This window comes from Micropterus salmoides, unplaced genomic scaffold (assembly GCF_014851395.1).
Source record: "Micropterus salmoides isolate LMB-PRFRI ecotype aquatic unplaced genomic scaffold, ASM1485139v1 Ms_hic_scaffold_5, whole genome shotgun sequence".
NCBI classification, from domain to species: Eukaryota; Metazoa; Chordata; class Actinopteri; order Centrarchiformes; family Centrarchidae; genus Micropterus; species Micropterus salmoides.
Genome location: NW_024044237.1, coordinates 9,578,005 through 9,605,717, shown reverse-complemented (window position 1 = coordinate 9,605,717; position 27,713 = coordinate 9,578,005). Strand labels below are relative to the sequence as shown.

The 27,713-nt window shown below is 39.9% G+C and overlaps 1 protein-coding gene across 2 annotated transcripts in view; it reads right to left on the bottom strand.

Annotated features, from left to right (window-relative positions):
- Window positions 1–4,594: 4,594 nt before the first annotated feature.
- aff2 (AF4/FMR2 family, member 2) overlaps window positions 4,595–27,713 on the bottom strand; it is a 152,303-nt gene continuing 129,184 nt past the window's right edge. Inside the window, exons 16-26 of one of the 2 annotated variants that reach the window (XM_038698676.1) lie at window positions 25,778–26,845; window positions 25,476–25,591; window positions 21,300–21,540; window positions 20,366–20,499; window positions 19,718–19,781; window positions 18,924–19,060; window positions 17,047–17,118; window positions 15,241–15,334; window positions 13,474–13,526; window positions 11,387–11,616; window positions 4,595–11,169 (exon numbers count right to left, since the gene is read on the bottom strand). In XM_038698676.1, coding sequence (XP_038554604.1) covers window positions 11,048–11,169; window positions 11,387–11,616; window positions 13,474–13,526; window positions 15,241–15,334; window positions 17,047–17,118; window positions 18,924–19,060; window positions 19,718–19,781; window positions 20,366–20,499; window positions 21,300–21,540; window positions 25,476–25,591; window positions 25,778–26,845 — 2,331 coding nt within the window. In that variant the 3' untranslated portion in view covers window positions 4,595–11,047. The remainder of the gene's footprint in view (window positions 11,170–11,386; window positions 11,617–13,473; window positions 13,527–15,240; window positions 15,335–17,046; window positions 17,119–18,923; window positions 19,061–19,717; window positions 19,782–20,365; window positions 20,500–21,299; window positions 21,541–25,475; window positions 25,592–25,777; window positions 26,846–27,713) is intronic. The other variant, XM_038698677.1, reaches the window with a different exon arrangement.

Sequence of the window (27,713 nt, the reverse complement as noted above, 5' to 3'; positions counted from 1 at the left end):
TAGAGGAGCTCATAAAAGTGCAAAATATTTTAATGGCTATTTCCTCAAAGTGCTAGTGAGAAACTATTTACAGAAGAAATACACAGTAAAATATATAATCTTCATGGGTAACACTTAAGCTGAACACCAATTTATTGTTGCACCCCTACAATATTTTCAGACTCACAATGGGCAGTTAAAACAAAATCTAAATTGAAGCAGCAGAACCAGAGATATCATCTCTTTCATTTCAAATATCCTTCTTTTTCTTGTCAAAACCTGCTGTCTATATTGCCCACAATGCAAGTTGACAGCTGACAGTTCAGCTGGAGCAGCTACTAGCTGCTAATGTAAACTTGTAGTTTTCAGCCCCAACTGACACAGACTCAAGGGACATCACATGAGGACATTTGCTAGACATCGTGCAGCTCCCTCTGGAGCTAAAAAAGGCTTTATACATATTCAGTAGAACTCCACAGGACCTGTAAACATGAAAAATGGATACAACAAATTAACAAGAAGATGAATTAAGTAAGCAACTTTCCCAAATTGCTGAATAATTCTTAATAGGTGCTGTGAAGTTTTTTAGCTAGTGTACGCAAGCGAGCATTTTTACTTAAAATATCTGCCTCCTTCCGCTGGACATGACGCCAGTGAAAGCAGAGAGACTTGGAAACAGTTGCCTACTTGGGCAGTTTGCCTTCTGTTTTGACCCCTGACAGTGGGAACATGTTGGAAATTTGATACCACAAAATGCTTAATATGCATCTCCTTTATTAGCAGGCTATTGTGTCTTTTTGTACTCTGTATTAAGCCACTGTGTTTTATCTCTTTAAACATGCCTGTTCTTCTCTGCACTACTGTCCGCTCTGACCCACAATGTAGACATCTGTATCTGCAGGGCACGTGGAGCATCAAGGAAGCAGCCAATTAGAAGCCAGACAAGATGTGATATGTTGGCTGTGAAGCCAGTTTAATCAGGAGTCATTCAATTAGAGCTGACGAGCTCTGCCCTTGTTAGCCCCTCTGAAGCTGTAAACCGAGGAGCTGAATAGAAAGCTGTTTTAACTTGACTTTTGCAGTGGTTAGCACTGTCGCCTCACAGCAGGGACGTTCACCAACCTGCTGGACAGCAGGTTTCTGTGCGGAGTTTAGGTGTTCTCACTAAAGACATGTAGGTTAGGTTCTTTGGCAACTCCAAATTGCCTGTTGGTGTGAATGTGAGGATCAGTGGTTATCTGCCTCTTTGTGACAGCCCCTTTACTGACTGGCAACCTGTCCTGGGTGGACGCCGCCTCTCACCCAGTGTCTGCTGGGATTGGCCCCAGTGAAGGGTAAGCGGGGTATAGCTAATGGATGATGAAGTTTTAAACACAAGGCAGAGAATGAGAGGAAATCTATTAAAATTGCCACTCTGCACAATGAGACAGAGGGAATTAATTTTCTGAGTGGGTTTCTATTAATGAAGTTGAAAGGATGTAATCAACTCTGGTGGTAGCAGGTAAGGGAAACCTGTGGTTTTGAAAATGGGCTAAAATGCATTTTCAGTTCAATGTCAATTATAGCAATAACTGGGTACTGTTTGGAGAATGAGATTAAAACATAATCATCAGGAAAAAACTATTTTAAATACAAAAGTGTTCGGTTGTTCTTTTAGGCTTTTGTGCTTGTGGCAAGAAGGCAGAAATTATGTTTTGTTGTCTCTAGATCAGGGGTCTCAAACTACTAGCCTGCAAGACAATTTCCTAAGGTCCCCCACATGTTTTGAATTTAAAAGCTTTGAATTTTCTAATGTCCTTTTTTATTTTAGACTTTCTTTACAAGGCTGCAAAATAAAAAAAGGAGCATAAAAATGAGCTTCTTTCACATCTTTAGTTTACCAGACTGCATTTAAGTGCTCAACATAATCACTTCAGTGGTAACCAGCAGCACACTGTTATCATTACCTTGGAAGGAGTCATGACATCAGAGTTTCTCAATCCTGGCCACGGCCTGGTCTGATTCACTGCGGCGCTCCAAAGTGTATCTAAACATAAAAGAAAGGTTGACAAAGGTTTTTATGTGTTTGCCTCTAAAGTATGAAAACCACATGTGCCTAAATAAGTCCAGACCTGGTCTGGACTTATGAAGAACCAACACACCCTGAGATGTAGGAGGATATTGTAGATATGCAGGGCATCACAAACACTTATAAGTAATTATAACAGGTTTTTTCATACATTTGACTTCATGAGCTCATCAACAAAGTCTGTGGTCATTTATTTCTTTCTGTTTATCATCCATTTATTTGAAGAGCCTCTAGCTACTGTTAGTGTCAGGGAAATAGGACAACTTTATGTTGTTGCTTTCTGTATCCCATGGAAAATGCTGACTTGCTTTGTGTTTAGGATCAGTATACTGTTCTGTATATTCTATAGCAGCATATTGCTGTCACCATGATAAATGTATTTGTTCAGTTTCTTACTATAACAAAAATGGATTGTTTTAACACAATCCTTTTCACATTACAATAAGATCTTATTCATCTTATAATGACACATTTCTCTCATTCTTTATACTTTTACTGTTGTTTCTTTTTTTGTTATAACCAAATGTTTACAGCGAATACCTTATAAGTGCCTCATCCCCACTTTGATTCCAACCAGGGACCTTGGTGCATGTTGTACCTCTTTCTCTACCCATATATCTCCACACACTCCAATCCAAGAAAAACAGAAAGAAAATCAGCATATCACTCGTATCTTGTTACATCACAAAGCACAAAACTTAAGTTACTACACAAAACCGTAAGCTGGTAGCCTATATTGGCAACTAAATGGACAATTACTTGTTTGCGTGGTTTTATTAAACTTAAGATGAGACACAATGAATGTATCATGTTGTCCTTACCAACTTATCCTTAAGGAGTCTGGGGCGTTTATGCGACAGCGAGCCTAGAGCCCAACCCAGCTCACATTGATCAAGAAGTGGGGTACACCTGGCAGGTGAACAACAATGTGACTGCCGGTTTACACAGAGACTTCATACTTACATTATATTACACATTAAATTGACTTGTCATAATGAGGTGTAAAGCAGAGTCCTTTTTTATCTGCTGTAATATTCACTTTTTGCTTGCATTTGAGAGTCCCGTTCACATCCAGCATCGGATGTTACAATTCTGACTCCAGCCTTGAATTCAAATCGACTCACCGCTTCACAACCAGATGCTTTTATTTAAAGAGTTTTTTATTCACATAGTCTATAGGAATATAACATGGGACTAGATAATGAGCTTTTCACCATTTTAAAACTCTGTCAGCGTGTTGGGACCAGACTGCTCACACAGGGGGAAACTAGCACATTGGCTGCCTTGATCACAGCGCCATGCCACATGTAAAAGTCAATAACGGCAGTGTGCACGAGGCTCTAGTGCTCATGCTACATTAGCTGTGCTTCTATCCCGCTGCCTAAACACACTTTTGAAACGTCACAAAGAATAAATCCAGTATGTTTTAGCTGAGCCATTGAGTGGATGTGGAGATGCAATAATTGGACACTTATTAAACAGCAGTGATATGTTAAAGTCATCGTGATCTTCAGCTATAGTTGCGCATATTCATGGTTTAAGCTGCAGCATTACAGTCTACTCGGGTCAGATTTCCTACTGGGGCTAATGGACACTCATTGCTGCAACATATGTGTGTGTGTCCCTATACATTTTAGTCTCTGTGGATGTGTGTTTTGGGTGTGTGTGTGATGCTAAACCATATATCAGAGAGCTTATTTGACTGCATGGTTACCTATGACAATTAAACCTATAAATCTCAGCTGTCAGTGTGTTGGCTCTACACCAAGGAGACACACACACACACACACACACACACACACACACACACACACACACACACACACACACACACACACACACGCGTCATCTAGTATGTCTGCAAATAGGCTTTCCACCTCCTTACTCATTTAGGGAAATACTTAACGAGATGGGATTTATGTCTCCCAGAAAATGCTCACTCTAAGACACCTTGTTTTCCCTCCATCTTTATTCTTCTCATTTCTCTCACACTCTGAAGTCCACCTAGCTCTTTTCCATCTCCTCGTTTACTTTCTGAAGACAAACGGCCGTATTCCTCCCTCTTGAATTCTAATGTGCGGCTATATTCAATGAATTAATCATGCATGGTGAAGTAGGCTAATAGTTGTTATGATGTAGAAATAAGAGTCCATTAGCACTAATAAGAAGACAAGCTTAGCACTTATAATGTTATACATCAAGCCCTCTCAAAGGCTGGTGTCTTATTTATAAAAGAATCTTGTTGAGTGTAAAGTTGGAGAGATTTTATTAATCAATTATTGCAAGAGTGCATTATGGTGTTTATGTTTTGATTTTAATACGTTGGGAACTTTGGTTATTTCTTTTTGCTTTCTCTTGTTTCATTTACTGAATAGGAATCTTTATAATGCAACATGAAAGTAAGGTTTTATGTTTACTTGCAGCGAATATGAAAACATGATGGGTTTGCAAAACTTCATTTTGAGTCCAAATCTTCACAAAAGCTATACACAGCTCTGTAAAATATTGCATTGCAGACTCAATTAAGACCACGAGAACAGCAGGACCACTGGTTCAAACAGATTTTAATCCATATTTTAGAGACATTAAATATTTAAAAACAATGGAACTGCATCACAACTTCTGATCATCACATAGAACAACTTCATTATAAAAAGAACCATATAAAAGGCCAAAAGATAGCACTGATAGAAACAGAAAAACAGCTGAAGTTGTGCAACACATTTAAAAATACAATGCGATCCATGTTGGACAGATGTGTTCTCAGGTGTTATTTTGTAGAAATCTTTACAATGTTGCATTTAGCCAGTGATGTACATCAGAACCACAGAGATTTGTCAGGCTGAATCCGAGGCACCGTGTTGCCGCCCGTCTCAAACCCACCAATGTCTAGCTTAAAATATGCACATTTTAGCATTCTTTAAAGGTGCTGTCTGGCATTTCAACATCAATGAATGCCATATGAATTTGGATTCTGTGTAACTGCAACAACCAAAGTAGATCATCACCAAAAATAAGGTCTACTGGTATCGACATGGTTTACTTTAAAAACCGCTACATTTTGCACCTTTAAAGATGAGTTTGGACAAAATCTTAAGTTGTGGAGGTAACTGAACTGGACCGTTTTTGAACATCCAGTTTTATGGGTTGTTTTCACCTGGGCCATTTTCAATCACTGCATGATTATTGTCCGAGGAAAGATACAAGAATAGCTCCTGTATTACAAAATAACTGCACATGGGAGAGTGAAACCATCAAAGCAACATTGGCAGAGGTTAACATGGTTTCAAAGAGAATATTTCTGTTTTTTTAAAAGTTTATCTATGTACTGTAAAATTGATAGCAAACAAACATATTGTCTTGTTAGTTAACAAATGAGCTCCTTGATTAACTTACTGATAGATTTTTAATTAGATGACTTGTAGGTTTGGTAGGTTGTGTTTACTACTATATTACCCTAATATAGTATCAACTTCATGTCAACCGCCTACAAACTGCCCGTTTAACTGGGTGACATTTCGGGAAATACGCTTCTTTATATTTGCTTTCCTTCCAAAACTTAGATGTGAAGTTCTATACCATTTTCATCTGTGTGTGTACGAAGATAGAGCTCTGAGACAATTATCCTAGCTTAGCATAAAGACTGGAGGACCAAAGTCCAACAGTCTACCTAGCAGCACTTCTAGAGGTGCTACACAGCTTTCTTTACTTTAGAGAGGGGCAGGCTAGCTGTTTCCCCTTGCTTCCAGTCTTTATGCTAAGCTAGGCTTATTAATAGTTCCTTACTTAATGCACAGACATGAGGGTGGTATTGATTCTGCTGTCTGACTCTTGGGGGAAAAAGTGTATACATGGTATTGTACTGCGCAATAAATCAACACAAATCCAGTAAACTGTTTTTTGAACTTATTTGCCAAAGAGGTGTATTCTGTCACAGCTGAATTATCCCACAATATGATTGATTTTAGGAAGGAATTGAAGCGACGTATATACTGGTTACTACTTAGTAATTAAGCATAAATTGTAAAACATGATGTAACATGCTACAGTCTATGGTAACAGTTTAGCATTTATTTTCTTGAACTGACCTGTGCAGTAGTGAGAGTGTATTGATGTCTCCTCCAGTGACTACAACAAATGATTATTCATCAGATGAAGAGAGACTGATCTCTTTCAAATACTTGTTTCTCACACTGACAGTACAACTGAGGACAATCAAATGGAAAAAAAAACAAGAGAAAAAGCAGCTTTCTGGTAGATTATAGGAATTTGAGAAGAAAAAAAAGTATTATCTTTATAAATACTGCTAGTTCATTTACTGTATGAGGCAGTTTTGGCAATTTCCTAAGCAATCAAAGTGTATCTGTGATTTTCTGAAATGACAAACAAATATTAGAGACACTCATCACTACTGGAGAGATTATCAGTGTATTATAGGCTTTTAACCATCTGTTGTAAAAAATAAATCAGTCTGTTTCACTCTCTATTGTAATCACAACAGCAGCGACGCTGTTTCTGTCACTGCTGCTTTTGATAAACAAGTTGACAACTGTGATAATGTAACAGGAGCTAATGAGATATTTAACAAGATGTCAGCAGAATAAAAGGCCATGCTGAGGCAGCCTGTCTCCGAAATGTTTCAGAATATATCGACATATTGACATTGCATATAGTCAAATGAACTGTTGCATGAATTCAACATTTACCATAGTCATCATGTGACATGTAGCATAGTGGGATGAAACCGAGGCTTCCCGTGATGTCACCAATGCAATGTTTTTGACATTTTACAGCATATTATTGTATAAGTATATTGTACCGCTGCATATAATAAAAATAAAGACCATTGTGTGAAATTAACAATAACCATATAGTAACATCACTGTTTCACCATAAAACAAAACAACATCGAACATCATTGAAATGGACTGAGCAACACTGGATCAACTATTGACTTGTAACAGCTGAGGTCTAACAGAAAACAGTTTGTGGGTTTCTTTGTTGGCTGTTGTAGAAGTTTATTGGCTCATTGGGGGACACTCCTAATTTGGCTTCATGACCTCAAATAATAATTAAAAAAATTTTTTCAGGCTTTCAGATGAAGAACCATGGGTCCATTTCAAAGGAATAGTTTGACATCTTGGGAACCGAACATATTCACTTTCTTGATCAGAGTTACCACTCTTAAGTCTGTCCATGAAATATGAAGCTAGACTCAGCAGCCAGTTAGCTTAGCTTAGCACAACAAATTGGCTAGCTTGGCTTTGTCCTAAGGTAATAAAAGCACAGTCATTAGCATGGTATATCTTGTTTTTTAGTCCATACAACCCCCCCCCAAAATAGCATCTACATTTTTTTTAAGCTTAGGAACAATTGACGACTTGAATCATATTATGCAGAAAAAAAACTACTGAAACATCATATTTTAGAACTGTATGTGTAAGATAGGTGAGCAAGAATAATAAAAAACCTGCATATTCAAAAAACACAGGTTATCCCATAGAGCTACTGACTACTACAGTGATTAATGCTTCTACCAGCGTTAGCTACCCAGCAGGTAGGGGCACACTGCACAAAGTGGAATCCGTACACTGCTACAAGAGAGGACACCTCGTCTGCAAACAAAAACCAAGTTGTCAGACCAGTGTGCAGTTAATGTAGCAGCTATCATCTACATTACTTTTTGACTTACACCATGCACAAAAAGGTTATTTTAATATTTTGATTGTCTTCTTACAGACATTTAACATATTGTAAAAAAACAAAAAAAGAAAAAATCCAGCCCATAAACAAACTAGATACATTTAGTTAATTAGTGAGCTTTAGGGGTGCTAGCAGGTGGATTCTGTAACCTTTGGACAAAACCAGGCCTATTTCCAGTCTTTCTGCTAAGCTAAGCTAACTAGCTGCTGGCTTCATATTTAATGTACAGACGTGAGAGCGGTATCAATCTTACCCTCTGCAAGAAAGACAATTAACAGTATTACCTAAAATCTATTAAATGACTTGGTGTTGTTGAATGTAATTACTTCCATCAGACTGTTAACTTTAGTGTTGTGCATTTAAAGTGGCTCTGTATTCTCAGGTGATGTAGAACATTCACACTGTAAATGAGTATGTGACAAGAAATACGCTGACTTTTTTGTCTTTTTTTTTCAAAATGGACACAAGTAGTTCTTGGTCTGAAGCTATCCTTTATTGCATGCGATGGTTTACATTTTTCAGGCATTTCAGACAAACCCATACTTGCTCAAATAATCAAGAAAAAAAAAAAACAGCGACTAATGCAAATTTGACACGTTAAAATCACACATTTTTCTTAAAGCCAAACTCTGGTGTCATCATAAACGCCAGTAAAAAGCTTGTGGAAACATTTGATTTTACGAAAAACAATCTCATATTTATACCAATATGGTATGGAAAATCATTTCGATTAAGTCTTTGTCCTTAAATAAATAGAGCAATTCCCACTGGACACAAATAGAGGCACTTGAGTTTCTTTTTTTGTCAAAGTGAAAATTACTTTTCACATCCGCATTGTCTTCCATACACATTCAGCGATGGTCAAATGATCCAAAACTTAAAAACTCATGCTTGATGTGCTGGATTTACAGAGACCATGAAAAAAAAATCCAGATTTTAAGTCTTTATAGCACATGTGAAAACAGAAGTGAGGCCACGAGAAAACAGGAGGGTCTCCTTTTGTTTTTTTGTACCACAAAGGTTTAAAAATCTGATTATGTTTGGTGCTGTGTAAATGCAGCCATAGCCTGTGCATGGACACCCACAGTCATACACACAGACACACACACACACACACACACACACACACACACACACACACACACACACATATAGATACCCTATTTTCGTGTTTCACTCCCTCATCCATTCACATTGAATCATTCACAAGACACTAAAAAACAAACAGGATCACAGTCTGTACATTATGTTACACAAACATCATTATTGTCCAGCCAGGTAATGCTTTAAATAGACTTGACAATCAGCTGTACACGTATACACACTAACAACACAACACGACAAATGTTGGTAAAATGACTACAAGATTTCCAGCAGGTGATCTGATCTCATTAAGTGTCGCACAAAGTCGCTGCTGTTGCACAGATTTTTTTTTACATCTGGGGCGAAATAGCCGATGTGAGATTTTCACCCTGAGTACTTGATCTGCACGTGGGTGGGGGCTTAACTAGAGCCAAATCATACTGAATCTTGTAGTCACCTCCCCGTAAGTGTCTGACACCTTAGTGGGTGGGTTACTATGGGAAATAGAACTGAGTGGAATTTCACAAAAGCCCATAACCAGTAAGAGAAGAACCAGACAGATGCTTTTTTTTGATTGGAAGAAAGCCCTCATTTGTAGGACCAGAGAACTGAAAGCTTTTTCTGTTGAGCTGTTAACCCCACAGACTGCAACTTCAAAGTCTGGTTAGGCACATCTTAATATTAGGGTTATCTTGATTCAGTTGTAGAGGCTCCAAATCTGAGTTTAGTATAAACAAACCACTGATCCAGGTCACATGTGAGTTGCTTGATGGCAACTGCACAAACGGAGGCTATCTTGACGTCACCTGCCTACACCAGGAGTGGCTACATTAAGAGGTAGGACTGGGTGTCAAACCGCACTACCTTTTTAGACCAAAATGTGTCCGTTGCTGACTGTCAAGTATGAAAAGCTGGCATCAACTGTCAATTTCATTATCTTGTTAACTTATTCATCGATTGATAGTTTATAATTTAAATAAAAATGTTGCCAGTTTAAGACAAAATTCCTATTTTGCTGAAAAGGGTTTTGTAGAAAAATCTTTCTATTTCTTAATCTTTGTTTTGGTATTGGCGCTCAAACTCAGGAATCATATTGGCAGAGTATAGAAAAATGTCACACAGTAACTGGCCCTGTTTAGAGGTAGGCGAGGACATTCGAATAAACTTGAATAATCTGATTTCATGAGGTTAACCCGATAATATAGAATAAGAAGCTAATCTAATTTATATAATGAAGTTGCTAATTCAAAGTTATAACCCTTAAGATCTTTACTTCTTACTTCCTTTGAGCAGCTACTCTGCCAGAATTACAACAGAAGAAGAAGAGCAGCCTGTGTTTCTATACTTCTAGCTATTTAGCTATAGTTGTACCTACGCAAATATGTTTCCTCTTCAAAATGCCTGTGACCAGCTGTTCTGCTCTCCTGTATTATTACATCATTACATACTGCCCTTTGTTCTGAACATGCATTATTCCCTGTCAAGCCCTGTGACTAATTATTGCATTTTGTTAAATTATCGAAGGAATACACAACACAGGCGGGTTCGTCAGCTTCTAGCTTCTGACTGAAATACAAGCAGAGGACTAACTTGAGCCTTCATAAGTTCAGCTCTAGTGGTTGTAGCTGAGCCTCTTTCCTCTACCAGCGAGGACCTTACCTAATTGATTGAGCCGACGCTCCTCTTCTTCATCAATATTAGCCTGAGGCTTTAATTCTAGTCTCAATCACAGACACGTTTCTAGGTCACTGCTGGGGCAGATGTGCCTCTATTTAGCTCCTTCCCCACCTTCAGCATCCTTAATCACATCAGCCTCTCACCTATCCTTTTGAAAATGATCCTGTCTTCTCTGGTTTCTATTCAGGGATACAGGGAGGTTTGTAACATCTATTGTCCCTTTCGGAATTTAGGCTACCTGCGCTGATGTACAGCTGCAGTTGCCCCGAAAAGCAGCAGCAGCCGCATTTGTATTCTTGGATTTACGGTTGAAATTCCCAAACTTAGCTACTGTGCAGTCCTAATTACAGGTGAATTTAGGCCAATTAATCCACCCAGTCTATCCCGTTACATTACTGTGGGTGGTGTCGGGTCATTTGAAGGATCCCAGTGGGAACTGAAGCATCGTCCTGAGTCTCATCTCACTTGTCATCCCAGTTCTAGCTCCCAGGCCCATTTCGTTTTTTGTGTGTAAAAATTTTGGCTCTGGTCCAGTCCTTACAGCAAATGAGCCTCTATGCGGAGCCAGTGCAGTCCTTGCCTGATGTATCGGACCAGCTCAGTCATGCTGCTCTGCTGACTCAACGGCTCCATCACAGAGTCCAGCTCCTGGAAGAACTCTACATGAGGGTGGGGAGAGACAAAGTTACTGGGGGTTACTATATCTGCTGCTGCTTGTGCTGAAATGAAACATAAAGTTTGGTGTGTTTTTTCTGATGCTGCTGTGGGCATCAAGCGGAAAAGTCAGGTAAGTCTGGCCAAACAACTGAAAGTATGTGGGTGTTGATCTGAAAAGACATCTAGTCATGTAAAGTAATTTGTTTGTTGTAGTCCTACCTTGGCTATAAGTGGCCAGTCTGTCGGCCGTCTCCCAGTGTTCATAGCTCCGCAGGATGTTGTTGGTGATGTTAACGTGACTAGCAGCCATGTGGTGAATCCGCTGGGGAATAGCCACACTTCCTGACGAGACTGGGGCACCTCCAGATCCTCCTCCTGCTCCTCCACCTCCTCCTCCGCTGCTGGCTGGGGAGGGGCTGAGTGAGAGGGGAGACGGAGTCCCATTGACCCTGGAAAATACAGGGAGGCAGTGAGTCCCAGGAACAGAGAAGAGAATTAAACAGGTTGGAGGTTCTGTGTGCTAGAAGGGCTTTTGATTTACGTGATAATACACAATGAGGAAAGTGTGCATTCAAGTCTGTCAGCAAAGTGTTTAGTTATTACAAATTTTCCACACTGACTTACTGGCATTCAAGATGTATCAGCCAAATACTGTCTTTATTAGTTTTTTAAAGATTCAATTATAATTTTTTTGAAGATAACGCCACATTAAATTTTGGAAGGAGGAAAACATAGCTGCATTGGCCTCTATGGGTTGAAAGTTAAAAGTTGCACAGGGTGCGGAAAAGGTCTGTTGTCACCCCCAGTTGGCAGGGAAAGATTATTACACTTTATGCAGTTACTCTTTAAATGTTATACAAACTCAATGGCATTAACATAAACCAGCCATTACTATATTATTTTTCATATATTTCTATTTTTACTATAAAAATGGTTAGATTGAAGAAAGTTTGTCAGCTTCTGTATTGTACAGATGTAAAACAAACAAACAAAAAAAAACATTTATCCTCTTCAAAGTACAAATTGGAAGGCAAAAGATGTCAAAGTGTGGGACTAAGAAAGGAATAAGAAACACCAAATTTGTCACAGGAAGCAACAAGTTTAATAGAAAATGTTGTATAAAAGCTACCTTTTAAAGCAGTTCTGGGGAACGTGTTATTAAACAGTTTCCTATTTATACATCCAGCAGACATGCAGTGATGTTTGTGGCCACTTGATAAATGTGACTTCAATTATTCAGTCTCCTGCTAGCTCTTAATTTTGTGTTTACTAGTTAATCGCTAACTTGTCTGTCTTCAATTTAGTTTAGAACAACGCTGATGAGAGACTGAAACAAAACAGTACATTTGCAGGGCCATAAAATGAAAACAAGGTGAAAGTACTGAAAGGTGCTGAAAGACATTAGATGCTCTATATAATTCTCTGTGGGTTCATCAGTCGCACCTTTCACAAGACACATAGTAATTTGAACCCTTGTTAACATAAATTAACTGATTAGTGCTAACACTAAAAAGAGCACAGGTAAAAGACACCAATTTATATATATATATATTTTTTTATATGTGTATCTCGACTAAATTAACAGTGACACAGTATGCTAATGTTTATAATGCCGCACATTAATTATGGTGGAAATTAGACAGACAAAATCACAGTCTCTTGTTGTGGCTTTGAGGGAGTAATCGTTTCAGGCCTTCAGGCTATAAAAGGTGTTAAATGTGAGAGCGTGTGTACAGTAGCATGTCCTATATTCAGCATAGTATCATCAGTCATGCTAGTACAAACTGCTCCCCTGCCTTGCACAGCTGGGTGTGTGGCTCTGTCGGTCATGTAATGTCTGTGATGTAGCCTTGACCCTTGCTGACCCAACGACTTGTGCCTTATTCAGTGCTGCGCATGCACACACACACACACACACACACACACACACACACTAAGCTCCAGCCCTGCTGTTGTGCAGCATCAGAGCTGTCCAAACTCATTAGCTTCACATCCATAGCTCCTCCGCCCCTCTCCTCCTCCATCTATCATCACTCCCTCCATCACTCCTTCTCACCCGGCACTCAGCAGCCCCTCCAGTCTTCTCCTCCTCACATCTACAACAAATCAATCCTTTTATTTGCTTCCTGAGGGGTTTGTTTGAGCAAGTGGCTGTCAGGAGCGGCATGGTATTTTGCAGCAGAGCTCTGGTGAATTATAAATTCTCAATCATCTTTGTGAATGAAGGGGGGCGATACTGTGTGTGTGTGTGTGTATGTGTGTATGTGTGTACATGCGTGTGTGTGTGTGTGTGTGTACACACTCACTTCCCATTGGTCCTCCAGGGAGAGGGTGCCTGGTGGGAACTCTTGGCTGAATTCTGGTTCACAGAAAGGCACATTTATTAAAACATGTTTATTATGGGAAAGAAAGAGAAATGACAATATGTAATATATTGGTATTAGATACCAATATATTACTGTGGGAAAGTAAAAAAATCTACCAGCACCTCTAAAGCTCAGTAATTAACATTTTATATTTTGTTTGTTTAGTCCCTACAAAAGGCCAAGTATAAAAATTATGTAAAAATATTATAGAGACAGGTTAGCTTTGTTCCACCTGTTTCCAGTTTTTATACTTGGCTATGCTGACAGCCTGCTAGCTGTAGTGTCATATTTAATAGAAGGATAGGAGAGTGGTCTTCTCTTCTAACTCTCAGCAATAAAGTGAGTAATTTCACAAAATGTCCAACTTTTCTATTTTTTTATTGGTTTAACAGAGTCAGGTCAAGTTTTGCTTGTAAATGCCCAAAATGCTATTTGCAGTAAGCTATTTACTAAGTGACAAAAAAGTAATTTACTTTAAAATACAAATTTGTAATAACACAGCAAGTTAATACAGGGAGGTTGATATATATTAGAGCCCGACTGATAAATCTGTGTGCCGAAATTATTGGCCGATATGAGCTAATTGCAAATAAATTTGTATCGGTGTTTATAATAGCTGATAAATGACAATTAAAAAAGAGGAGAGACAGAAGATGGATCCTTCAATCATGTTATGAGTGTTGTCACAAGAATGCACTCCCCAACTCACCTGTTGGCAACACACATATTTGGAACCACAAAACAGACCACAGCAATCAGCTGTACTTTTGTTCAAAGTACTATTTATAACAAGAAAAAAGTTTATTTTTAAACTGCATTATGTCACGTTATCTTTGTGAGGTCTCATAACTACACATAACTAATGTTAGGGATAATCTTTGTTTTTGTTGTGTTTCTGAAAAGAAATAAATCCTCAAATATCAAAATTGGTCTCAGTCTAAAACAATGCCATATCGGTCAGGCTCTAATATATATTGCTGTTTTTCCATAAATACATAAGATATATTTTGGATTCACACTCTTCATTTATTCAGTGATATGACAAACCATTGTAGACAAACGCATCAGCTAAATATTAATGTTAATATGAGCTGAACCCCACTGAGCCACCAGTTTGCCCCATACAGTATTTGTAATCTCTCAACAATAACTTGTGTAATGTTATTTAGTGACAAGCGCTAAACATCCACATTAATGTGTCATGTTGATAAGTACATTACAGAATGGTTTAGACTATTATGGGCCATTTCTCTTTTAAAATGAGCTGCTCTGACTGTTTTTAGTTATTTTCTTCTGTGTCAACACATCCTGTATGTACACTGCCTGCGCACACGAACACAGCTGAACCCCCAGTCAGTTCCTTCCCAGAAATCCAATCCCATCAATGCAAATGCAGCATTGTGATAATGACATCCTCAGTAATTAATTAAACTAAACATAATTAATCAAAACAAGCACATTAAACCCTAACAATCCACTGTGATGATTGATGGCGCTAATTAATACATTAATATCAAAGAGAAAGAATGGATTTTAATAACGTCATGCAAAATTAATGCACAGGCACCATGAAAATGAATATGAAATGTATTTGAGGGATTGTAATTAGCTTTTCATGTTTTTCAACCACAAAGGGAGAAAATGAGAGAGAGAGAGAGAGAGAGGGGGGAAGGTCCAAGTCCATGTGTATGCGTGTGTGTGTGTTACCTTGAAGTACTCCATGAGCGACCGCGAGTACTTGACAGCGTGGTCTTTCTTCAGATGGAACATCCTCAGATACAGCAGAGACAGACAGCGGTTACTATGGAAACAAAACCATTAGAAGGCAGATGAAACCTCGGTACAAATTCCCTTTCAAGCTCCATCCTCAATATTATTTTCATGTCATCCACACAAAATGCACCCGGATGTCAAACACAAAGTCCTCAAGTCCTCGTGGATTAAGAAGAACTTCAGTGAAGTAAAGATGAGGTAAAATGTGGGAACCTATTATATGATTATCTAAAAATCCACAGCTGTTTGCTTGCAAATTGTAAAGTCATTAATTCTGCAAAGAGTGCACAGGTAATGTTTTTTGGATCACTGGAAGGAAAGGAAAGACAAAGGTTTTAGGGTTTTGGCAACCTTAGGGAGCTTTACATTCTAGTAGAATGTGTACATTTTTTATGGAAAATTAAAAACGTACACATGGAGAGTATTTCATCCTGTAGCTACATTCAGATCCAACGGGCTTCATGCAAGAACAAAAAAGGAAGAACAGATTTGTTCTTAAGTGGCACGAACAAGTGTTTTAAGAGATTTGTCCCACTCACCAGTTTTCTCTTAGGTATGAATGAAATTCATGAGTGGTATGAGTCATACAGATTGAAAACCCTTGTTTGGCTTCGAAATGAAAGTGCCTTTATCTGAATGAATTTGGAGTTTCTCACTCAGCAGCCTCACAGTCGCTGTCAATGTTGATGCTGTCAAGTCGTTGCACCCAACAGTGTACCATCACATGCTACAATATTCTGCTGTCCGTCTATGTGAATGTCAGAGCCGCCCGCCTCCTGCCTAAAGCCGGGCAGACGCGGCACGTTTTTAATCTTGTACACTGTGCTAACACACACTACATGTTTTAAACAGCCTTTCTGCACGGCCAGAACCACGGAACTGCTCGACTGCAGAAGACAGTCAACCAAAATTTCAGACATGACAGAAATCTGTCTGAGAGCCAAATCGTTGATCATTCAGGCAGTTTTGCAGACGTCCAACTAGAGTGAACTTTGATCGCAGAGTATGCTGAACCCAGCAGCGAGCACAGCGGAAACAGCGGGCACAGCGCAAATCGTGCAAACTGTGTCTGAAAGGGACTTCAACAACTTATGTAACTTCAAACCATTCTCTCTTTATTTCTGTCAGAGGACACGTCATCAGATTTTCAAATTGCCTTTATTTGACGACTGCCACTGCTTAATTTAATATGTTTTTGGCTGCTGATTTCAGACAGCAGGTGTTAAAATCTTTTTACTCTTGGGAGACATTTTTGTGAATGAAATGCATCCACAAACGGAGCGGCACATGTAGCCAGTTTGGCTGGGTTTTGATTTAGCTAATAAGTAAACCTCAAACGAGTTTTAGGTAGGAGTAAGAGAGATTTAGGATAAGAATATGAAAATGTGCTTGCATGAATTGCCGTAAATGTTTAAATTTGTGAAATTTGTTAGTTTTTAACTTTTCCACTTTCATGTACTGCAGGGAATTGCAGATATGTTTACAGACAAGGGGGGAGAGAGAAGGTACGACATGCAGCCAAAGTCCCTAGCAGTGGGGGACACACTAAACCTTCAGGCCACCAGAAAAATCTACCTTTTTTTTTTGTTAATTTAATAATTAAATATAAACAATCTAAATAGTAAGAAATTATTTGGAAACATTTTTGGTATCTGGTCAGAAATCCTGGCAGATGCACACACACACACACACACACACACAAGCACGCACGCACGCACGCACACAAAAAGAGAATCATACCACAAGACAGCGAGTTTCTTCTCAGCGATGGTGGCTGAATTGCTTGTGAAGTTCTTCAACCTCATGGCATACCTGCATAGGAGAGATCCTCATTACTCATCTGACGGAGTGAGAATATGTTCACTCAAGGCAAATTTCAAGAAAATCAAGGTTGAAATCATCCAAGCAGCTGCTCTTTCAGAACGTAAAGAATATAAAACAGTGATCAGTGATTCGTTCCTTCAGCATCCACCTGCTGAAGTGCCCTTTGGCATGACAAGCTACAGGTCACACCCCTGTGGAAGGATACATTTCTCCTTTGGTTATTGATTAGGTATTAAAAAGCTGTAACGATGTTGCCTACTGCCCTCAGTGACCCGGTCTGATTGCTTAGTGAGGTGGTTAATCCGTCAAAATGAAACCCAGCAGTGACGGATGAATCAAGGGAGAGGCATACGCCTTTATAGATCTCTGTAGGAACATTCTTGTCCTTTTCTTCTGCTCCCTCCTCAGGGAGGTCAAAGAGGTCAGAGTCACAAATCTGCAGCCTTGCAGCTGGTAACAATTCAGCGTCTTGCTCAAGGACACGTCAGCAGGATGGATGGATGAGTGCAGACAAGCAGAGCTTGAACCTGAATCCTTCAGTTAAAATACTCTGACCCACTACAGCAACCTGCCGTCAACCTGCCTGCTTTCAGAGGTAGCAGTCATTTGTTAGTCTTATTTGCTCTGACTTCACATATTGGCAGCTCTGAAAGGCTGAAAAACAGCAGAGATCCTGAAATGCAACACTAGTTAAACTACACTCATTAGCAACCCTGCAGGTCTGTGATTCTCTAGACAAAAAAAAAAAAAAGAAGGCAAAAATACAATGTTGGAGAGTTTTTTTCGGATTAGAGCACTGGCTTCATGCTAATTAGGGTTTAGTTTTTCTTCAAGTTTTGATTCGTCATTTTGTGTGGGCAGAGAGGTGACCCTATGCAACCACAGAGTATTATTAAAGCTAATATGCTACATCTTCAACAGGTCAGTAAGGTTGGACTGATAAGAGAGTTGTATAATATTTTAATATTTTACATCTGCATCATGAGTAGTGCCTCCTGAAATGTTTGGTAGTAATTATACAGAAATGAAGACAATGTTCTGAGACAGTGCACATGGGTAGTACCCACACATTTATTTGAGTTTTTAAGGAAAGAATCAGGGAATTTCAGTATATAATAGGTGCACAGTTGGGTAGATTGTATCAGCAGTTGATTTCCAGAGACTTTTTCTTGAAAGAGCTCAAAGTAATGAAAAAGTACACAAGTCAGTTTGTGTCCTCCTGTCAGCCAGAGCCCTGATGACTAAGCTGTCCAGGCAGATACAAAACCTCATTAGCAACAGTTGAAGTCTACAGCCCACATTTGGCAACATTATCATTAACCCCTGCTGCTCTGAACACCATGCATTTTATTGGATAGTTCATCAAGAGGTGGTGATAAAAATATGAGAACATATTTTTCACAGCAGTTCAGCGCAACTGCTTTGAAAAATATTTTAAACTCTTCTTTCTGTTTCACTCTTGCGTAAAATATTCTCAAAAGGCTCCACAGTATTTTTTGTGCTACATAGACTAAGTTTTAGGATTTAGTATTCGTCTTTATACAGAGTCATTTGCTCTCAGCAAATTTTGATGGCCTTCCAATATATTGGAATTAATCTTATATGTACCAATTAAACATGGTATTCATTTTCCCTATAATTACTACCAACTGGCATAATGCTTTGAAGGAACCTTCTTAAAAAATGACATTGATTATCAGTTTCATTTTACAAAATCATTAGGAAACAAGAGACTTGTAAAACAATCCATTTTCTTCATTTCACTTGTCACCTTTCTGTCTGTCTATCCATACCTGATTAGCTCTACAGTCTCAGAGTACATGGTATATGGTGATTTGGCCTCTAGCGGATCTCGCTCCATAGCATTTCCGCACTCTATGAAGGAGAGGGCGCCGTCTGCGTAGTTCACCGCTTTACCAAATTTGTCCATCTACAGACAGAGTGGAAGAAAGAACAATGACAGACAGACAGATGAGTGACAGAGAAAAGGAAGAAATGTGAGAACAATGAAAAGACATGTAACAGAGGATAGATAGAGAGAGGGAGAGAGAGAGACATGAATAAGACGGAGAGAGAACAAGCAATGTCTTAACAGCATTGTGGCAGTCGCACAGTCTGCTCTTTGAATAATCTCCTGCTAAGATGCAAATCCCCAGATAAATCTGAGGAAACAACGCGTAAACATAAGACAAATAACAAGTTAAATAAATCTCATTTCATTGTTTGGAGGGGGATCAGATAATTCTTTTGATATTGTATAATCTTGCAGACATCATCAGTCCTTGAATGCAATGTTCCCTTGGAGACAAATGGTGCAATAAATAACACAAATTATACAGTGCAGTCTTTGATATGAAATAAGATTTTCATTCTTGGGCGACACACACATGAACAACGACACACACATCTAAAGTACACACATAATTACAGTCTAGGCTGTAGGTGTTAACATCGTGTGTTTTCAAATCATTTTCTGGCCATCTCTGCGTGTCTAACTGTCTGTCTTCTTCCTCCTACATGTGCTCAAGCATTGTGTGTGTGTGTGTGTGTGTAACCTGGGTTCAGATCGAAGAAAGAGTCATCTTACCAAAGCATCAGCCTTGTGCTTCAGTCTCTTGGCCTCCTGCATGTAGTAGTCTGCACTGTGGACTCTGCACAATGACAAAAGAACATAAATAGCGTGTTTGCACTGACGCATCGTTTAACAAAAATTTTCTTTTTTTTTTTAGCTTGCACACCTCAGGCTTGGTGTCACCTTAGTATAACAACAAAACATAATGTTTCATGAATAATGCAGGAACCCTTTGGGACAAGATGCATCATCTTTCCAGGTTTCAACTAAACTGGACCAGAGGTGAGGGAGTCACAGATATTTCCCCCCACATACGATACACACTAACAGGCCACCGTTTGGCCCATCAGCCTGGTTGGCCAGTGCAATGAGGATACTGTTGAAATCTCTTCTCTGTCTTGATTGAATGTATTCTGTTATCTCGGCTTACAGAGATGACTCATACGGCATAATTAAATTGTACGATGATACAAAATGATGAAAAAACAGTGCACATTACATTTATACAGTGGAATAATCAAGAAACCTCCTGTGTAAAGAGGAGACACCTGCTGTTTCCTAACAAAGGAAATGTGGGAATTACCTAGACAAGAGTCAAGGGCGTTACGGACATAACTGTACATACATATGTGTTTGTGTGGTGTGCACTGCATTTCTACATACGTGTTGCTGAATGACAGTCTTGGCCTGCGAGGTTCGGCAGTTTCCGTCAGCGGTTCCGACCACGCCTCAGAGTCTGACTGTCCGTTGGCATGGTAACCATCTCCACCGAGCTTCTCGCCATGGGGATCCATTTCCTGTAGTAGAGAGGGCATTTTAATCCATGGTTATGACATATATTAGTGTTACAATGTATTGTTCTCATCAACCAGCTACTTGAACTTTATTATTGGCTTCTCATTCACAGTGATGGATTCACTTGTGGCCATAGGGGCTGAAAGAATGAGATAAAATTATCCTGAGAGATGTGGTTTAACTGACTCAGCAGTCTCAGTCACAAACAAATGGTCTTTCAAGCTACAGCACCTAGAGTCATTTGTGCCATATGTAGATCCTACAGTGAACTTTGCTTATAAAGTCACTTTGTAAATCCACATGACAAAACATGTAAATGTCAGAAACATGCAATTCCATAAAATGTACTAATGCCATTTTAAATACTTAAATCCTACATTTAGTAATTTACTGGGACATGTTCTTTTTTGAACGTACTGCTTTATGTATCTGCCCTGCTGTTTCTGATGCTTTAGTGAATTTGGCTTGTGAAAGTCAGACAAACTGCAGGTGAGGGAACAAAACTCACATCAGTGGGCCGGTTGTACATTTATACGCTTTAACAATTGCATGTCAGTGTCAGATGAGAAGATTATGCCACTGGCGTGCTATCACTCAAACATAGTGTGTGCCAAAGTGTGGAAAATAAAGCACCAGAGCCAATAATCTAGTTGGGAGTGCTGCATTGGTTTAAGGTCCAAGTTATCATAATTTAGAGTGAAAGTTGACCGGCAGTCAAATCCCTTCAAAACATGGTGTTAGTATCTGAATAATATCTGAATATGATATATGGCAACACGTAATAGTATACTTGAGCACTCACGCTGCCATTTCTTGCGTGCGATGACGCCTTGCCTTCACCTCTCCTGTGTCTGTGTGAGGAAGAGGAAGAGGAAGTGGAAGAGGTGGAGCAAGGCAGCATCCCAGCGGCGCCGCCCTCCTGGCTGAGAGAGGAACTGCTGTCACAGGTTCGTTTACGAGGGGGATCGTCAGAGAGGGGGGACAGGAGGGGTGGAAGCAGCTTCTCATCGCGCCGCCGAGACGGCTTCCTGTTTAGAGAGCTACTGAACACACACAGACAAAAAAGGTACAAAAATGACAAAGCAGTGTGATTATTCATTTATTTAGCCTAACGTTTATTACAGCTCATATAGTACATTCGTTAATGTCCTTAATAGAAAATCCATTTCTTTAGAGTTGGGCTTGTTGAAACTTCTCCAAAAATAGTCAGCATTATCTTGACAGTTTGGGGAAATGATCATAACAACAAATGATAACTGATGAACGATCTATCATCTTATAAAGCAAAATCTCAAATAACCAATCTCAATAACGTCAAAGCTTCAGTAACCTCAAAGTACTTCATCATAGCAGATACAGATACATGTGTCATTATCGCACAAATACAACCTAAAAATATACTTTTCTTATTCACGTTGTTATTACTTTTGTCCTTTATGGTGCTAGCCCATGCCTCTCTGCAAATAGAAATACACATGCTTTGGGGATTCTGCTGCAATCAAATTTCACATGCTGTCAGTCTCGGAAAATCACTGCACTTAAAAGATTAGGTGGTTTCCAAGTTCTGTGCAAACATTACATTTTACTTGAGACCTCCTGATAATGACCAGGTGTCCTGATGTGTCCCTGTTTTCTGCTCTTTAAAAGAGCTGGTCCATTTTCAGGGCTACACTAATTAACAGACTTGGCTTGATTTTATTTGGTCCGTCTTCACCGTCACAATATTTTTTCAACATGGTCAGCACAAAAGAAAGAAAAAAGTACATTCTAATGATGCAAACATCCAGCATTTAAAGACCCACTTCAATAGGCTGAGCCAGCAATGTCTAACTACCTTGTTGCAACTTCATTTGCAGTTGCTGAATGATTTTTTTCTTTTTAAAATTGTTGTTATTCTGCCTTCCCTGATAGAGCATCAACGATTATTCCCTCAGCTGCCTTATTGTAGCTCTTGTGACTCATATTGTTTGCAACACAACAGATAATATTTTTATGTTTTTCCTCTGCCTGGAAACTCTGGGGGTTTGAGGCAGCGAGAAAAGTTGCTGAGCTCGCAGAACAGCGCCTCGGGCCCCGACATTAGTGATAATACACAAAACCAGCGAGACAAAGACTAATTAGTTGCTCTAGTGTATGTGTGAATATGTGAGTGTGTGTGTGTGTGTTTTTTGTGTCTGTGCACAGCATAATGAAGGTGTGCGAGTGTCCTTGTATGTATGACTATGCTAATGTGGACGCGTGTGTGTATGTCCTTAAGTGGGTGCCAGTGGGTGTGTGCAGGAAAGCGTGTGAGAGCTCTCAGAGCTCTTTTTGTGCCATTGGGTTGTAAATTTCTGAACTTATTATCTCTTTAAATGACCACAGTATATCTGCCAAATATTCCTCTGTGATACATTTGCAATGACTCAACAGTTACACGGCCAGGTGGGAAGATTTCTGGCTTTTAAAGCACAGCTGAATTGCACACATTTCAGCTCTGTAAATCACTTGTCCTGTGTTCTCTGAAACCAAAATTGATATTTGATATTTTTTGGCTTCATGATGGTGCCCCCTAATTTAGCATTACAGAATATTGTTATCCATCTCCGTAGATGGAGACCTTATTTCAATACAGCCAATCAAATCTTGCATAAAGTCAGCATTGTATCACAGGCAGCGCAGTAGGGGCTGCAATGCATTGTTTCTTATTTTATAGAAACGGAATCTCGGTGTCCTCTTGTGCGCACAGAGCAGCAACTAAACCTTGACCAACCTGTGGAGGTCAGGTGATAAAAACAAACACTCTGCAGAAAAAGTACCGACAGGTGCTCTGACAGGGCTGCGGCTCTGGAGGTAGAGCGGGACATCCACTAATAACAGGGTTGGCGGCCATTTTTCTGTCACCATCATTGTGTGAGTGTGAAGCCAAATATGAAGTGCTTTGTCCATTAAGGTAGAAAAGTATAATACAAGTGCAGTCCCTTTACCACTCTTGAGGACAACCAGGATGGACATTTATCTGATACATGACGCAGCACTGATAACATGTTGTGGTGCTAATCACTGTATAACTCTGTCTCTTTCCCATTTTGCAGTTTTGACCAAATGAACAGTCTGAGTGTCCAGCAGGGCTAAATATCCTCAATTAGAGTATATGGATTATTTAGTTTATCCTGCTGTTATTCCCACACAAGTTTCAGATTTAACTATAGAAAATGTACTACCTCTGTCAGTTGTTGTTGTTATAAACAATAAGACACGTACCCTACTCCCCACTGAACATATGTTCCCACATACAAAGACCTCTTTTTTTCAGTTTAATAATAAAAACTATTAATAATAATTCTTGACTGCAAAAAACTAAGACTATTTATGGCCCTAATTGACATTTCCTGTGCTCAAATGCTCGACAAAATGAGGACAAAGGTAACAAAAGGTTTTACAAAGGCAAAACAAAACTTTCCTGGGGTAAAAACGCAATGATTCATCCATCTCTTTTCCAATTATCTGTTGTCACTGATTAAAACAGGGTGTCAGCAACTGTCAAAAGTTGCAGGTTAGAAATTGCTGAATGAGCTTGAGCAGGATGATCAAATCATTCACTTCACAGCTTCCATAAAAAGCCTCTTGGATGATGAAGAGACTCTCTGAGACGTCTGCCGTACAATGTCATGGGTTCATGTCCAGGTCACCCCCTTTTCCCCTCCCGCCTTTTCCTGCTGTGTACTCTTTGATAATGCTGAGACATTATAAAAAACATTTCCTCTGTAGCTGTCACGTTGAGGCTTATTTATGGTGACAGCCAGCTTAGTCTGTTTTTAATAATTCACATGGAAAGCTGAAATTCACAATTTGTCATTCCAGTGTCACAGTGTGAATTGAACTCTCCAGTGACTTCATAACCACATTAAAAATGTTAAGCCTCTCCCTAAAAATACTCTACTAGTGTCTGTCCCAGTCACATGAGGACGTGGTGTTTAGGAAGCGTGTGAGGGGATGAATAGGGAAAGGCAAAGTGGAGCCTTCAACAGTTTACAGGAATTACTTATTTCTTACATTCTGTCATGTCATGCAGTCGTTTTTATTGGAAGGTAGGGTACTTTAAGTCTGGATTCACAATGAGCGTGAATACCTGCCCCCTCTATTTAACATGGTTTGGAAACACTCTCACTGACATCACTGAAGCAATGCATGACAGTGTATTTTTTTTCCATTACATGGTTGAAATCTCATTCTCCACACCTGCTTTGTTGGTAAAAGACAGAGCGAGAGAACACTGTAAATGCAAAGGATGAACATAATAGTGGTAAAATCTCAGCATCTACACTGTTATATCATCAGGCTGTGATCTTCAGAAGATTCCTGGAGTCAGAGTGTGCAGGAGTGAAAGGGGTTTGTTTTGGTGTGAGTGCTTTAAAGATGCCCTGTGGAGTTTTTGACCACTAGTAGCGCTGTGGAGCAATGTTTTAAGGAGGAGACACCCGTTTGAGGATGTTGATGCAGGCAGGTGAGGTGATACACGGTTCTGTCGATAAGTGGAATAATGTCAACCCCAAGGCACGTAACAATGCAACAGCAAAGGGAACGAAAGAGGTGACTGCTAGCAAGCAAACGTGGATGTAAACAAAAGAGGTTTCAAATTTGCATTACGAGGAATGCATTCAACAGACGTGTAAGGGCTCAAGGATGCTTATAACGGTCTTTTTTGCATTGTAATGCAAACATAGCTTTTTTGGTTTGTAAAAATAAACATAGGTTACTTTTAATGTTGATGAATGCATTATAAAACCTTTTTCTTCAACTTCTGTTGATTGATTTAATTTTCAGGTAATAATGCGCAAAAAAACCCCCACAACTATTTAAATAAACTGCTTCATATGAGAATACTCACAAAGAATGCCATTGATACATTATTGTATCAAAGTATTGAATACTTTTCCTCCTGTTTAGTCCTTCGGTGAGGTGATCTAGCAGCTGTGTGAAGTACGATAATACTCACTCTGTAGAGCTGTTCTTGTGGTTGTGTATTGGAGAGATGCAGGGTGGGAGGAGCTGACAGTCTTTATCCAATCGCAGCTTCTTATTCCCGTTGACTGATGCCTCACTGTGGTCCGACTGGAATGTGAAAGAACACACTATAAGTAGTAGTAGTAGTAAGTAAATCATATAAATTTGAGGGGGAAAGGACACAGATTGGGGTGTTGAGAGTCAAATTTATGAGCAAAACAGGAGCGGGAATGGTTAGGCACATATTGTGAAGAGAATTTTAGTGAAAAATCTAAAAGCAACTCCCAGCCACACCTTATGTTTCCTCTTGCTCTTGCTGGTGTGTTTCTCTGCTGGGACCACTATGTTTCCAGCTGCCTGCCTCCTGTGTTTGCCTCCATTCTCTCCTCTCTCCGTCCTCCCAGCCAGCCTGGGATTACTCTGCTCTTGCGTAGGGGGGTTGTCCAGGACCCCCAAACCTTGGCACGCCTTCTCTCTGTCCCTGCCTGTCATTCGCTCCCTCTCCCCGAGCCCCAGTCTTTCTCTGTCCTCTCTGTCCGTCTGCCGCTCTCTCTCTGTTAATCTGTCACCTTGCCTCTCTCTGTCCTGCACTAACCGCTCATTTTCTTCTTCCTCTTTCTCCCCTTTAGGTAACTTCTGCCTCTCTCTCAGCCCTGGCCACTCTCTCTCTTCCTGCTTCTGTCTTTCTCTCTCTGCCACCCCTATCCTCTCCCTCTCCCCCTGTCTCTCTCTGTCTCTCCCTTCGCTCCCGTCCCTTTCTGCGATTCCCGCTCTGGATCTTTCCCCCGAACCCTGGCCTGGCACCCTGCTGAGCAGACTGAGGTCAATTTTCACCCATAAACTCTGGATCTCTTGGTATTCCCTCAAGGGGGAAAGAGGCACCTCATGTCCCATGTTGGAAGGTGGCGACATGGACTCCAGGTCTTTGCACTGTCCTCCTAACCCTCCAGGATCAGGAACAGAGGTTCCAAATGAACCACTTATGTTGCTGATGCTTAGGGAGTTACCGCTATTACTGCCACCATTACCACCACTGCTGATGCTACTATTATTACTGCTGCTACCATTAGTGGTCACATTGCTACCATCTTTGACTCGAAGTCCTTTCCCTCCAAATGTTCCCAGACTCCCCACAGTGCCAACAGAGGCCAGGCATGGGAGAAGAGGCGTGTGTACGTGTGTGTTGGACACAGTCTGTGTGTTAATCGCAGAGCGTGTCGTCTGAGGTGGCAGAGTGGGGATTTTGACGGCTTCCTCTGAATCTGACTGGCATTCAGAGGAGGAGGAGGAGGAATCTGTTTCGATGAATTCTCTGGACTTGGGTGTGATTTTGGCGTTTGGACCTCTGTTTTTCCGCTTATCCTGTTGTAAGACAAAAATGACAAAAGACAAAAGGGGAGAGAGCTTTGAGTTGAATAGTACGGCTAATAAGTATGTCAGTAATTTTCACTGCACACGAGCCACACAGCTGAGAACAGGCAGCCTGATGTTTGTCACACGCAAATTGAAAGATGCACGTCACATTGGTTATTCCGAATTCTTTCTTAGTTGTAATGGTCTCAAAAAAAGACCCTTTGTATTTTTATCACAGATCATTCAAAATTGTCTCCTCACTGACGCAGGCTACATTTTGAAAAATGGCAAAAGTGAATGAGTGATGCATTTTTCTTAAAAGCAGCAACACATTTCTGACTGCTACTTGGCAGCGGCCTTTCAGCCCAACAAACTCTCAGTACATCATCACGCTGAACTGTCCCAGTTCCATCGTAGAAGTCAAGTTTATGACTTCAGTAGAAATCATAATACTTTTTCCATGATAAATCTATAATTTATATATATATACTGAATTGAAAGTTCTCCGCGAGCGCTTTTTCCTTTAGTGGTGAGTCGCATACCTCCAAAAACGACAGTCACAAATAGAAAACAAGTAAGGGGTCTGTTTAAACAAGTCACTAAACTACACTAAAGACTCCCAAACAGAGGAAAAGAGAATCTGCACGTCCAGCCAAACCAACTACACCTGAAGCAGCCGCAGCTGCAGGCTCTGTGATGAAATAAAAATGTACAAAAAAGTGTTAATTGATACCAGAAAATGAAACCAACGGTAAGTCAAGCTTGTGGTGATAAACTTGCAACAGTGACAAACATGCCTGAGACCGCAGCCGAAGTTGAGCGGATGTTAAAATCAAGCATGGACTGAGCGCCTTTTTTTTTTACAGTTTATAGTGCA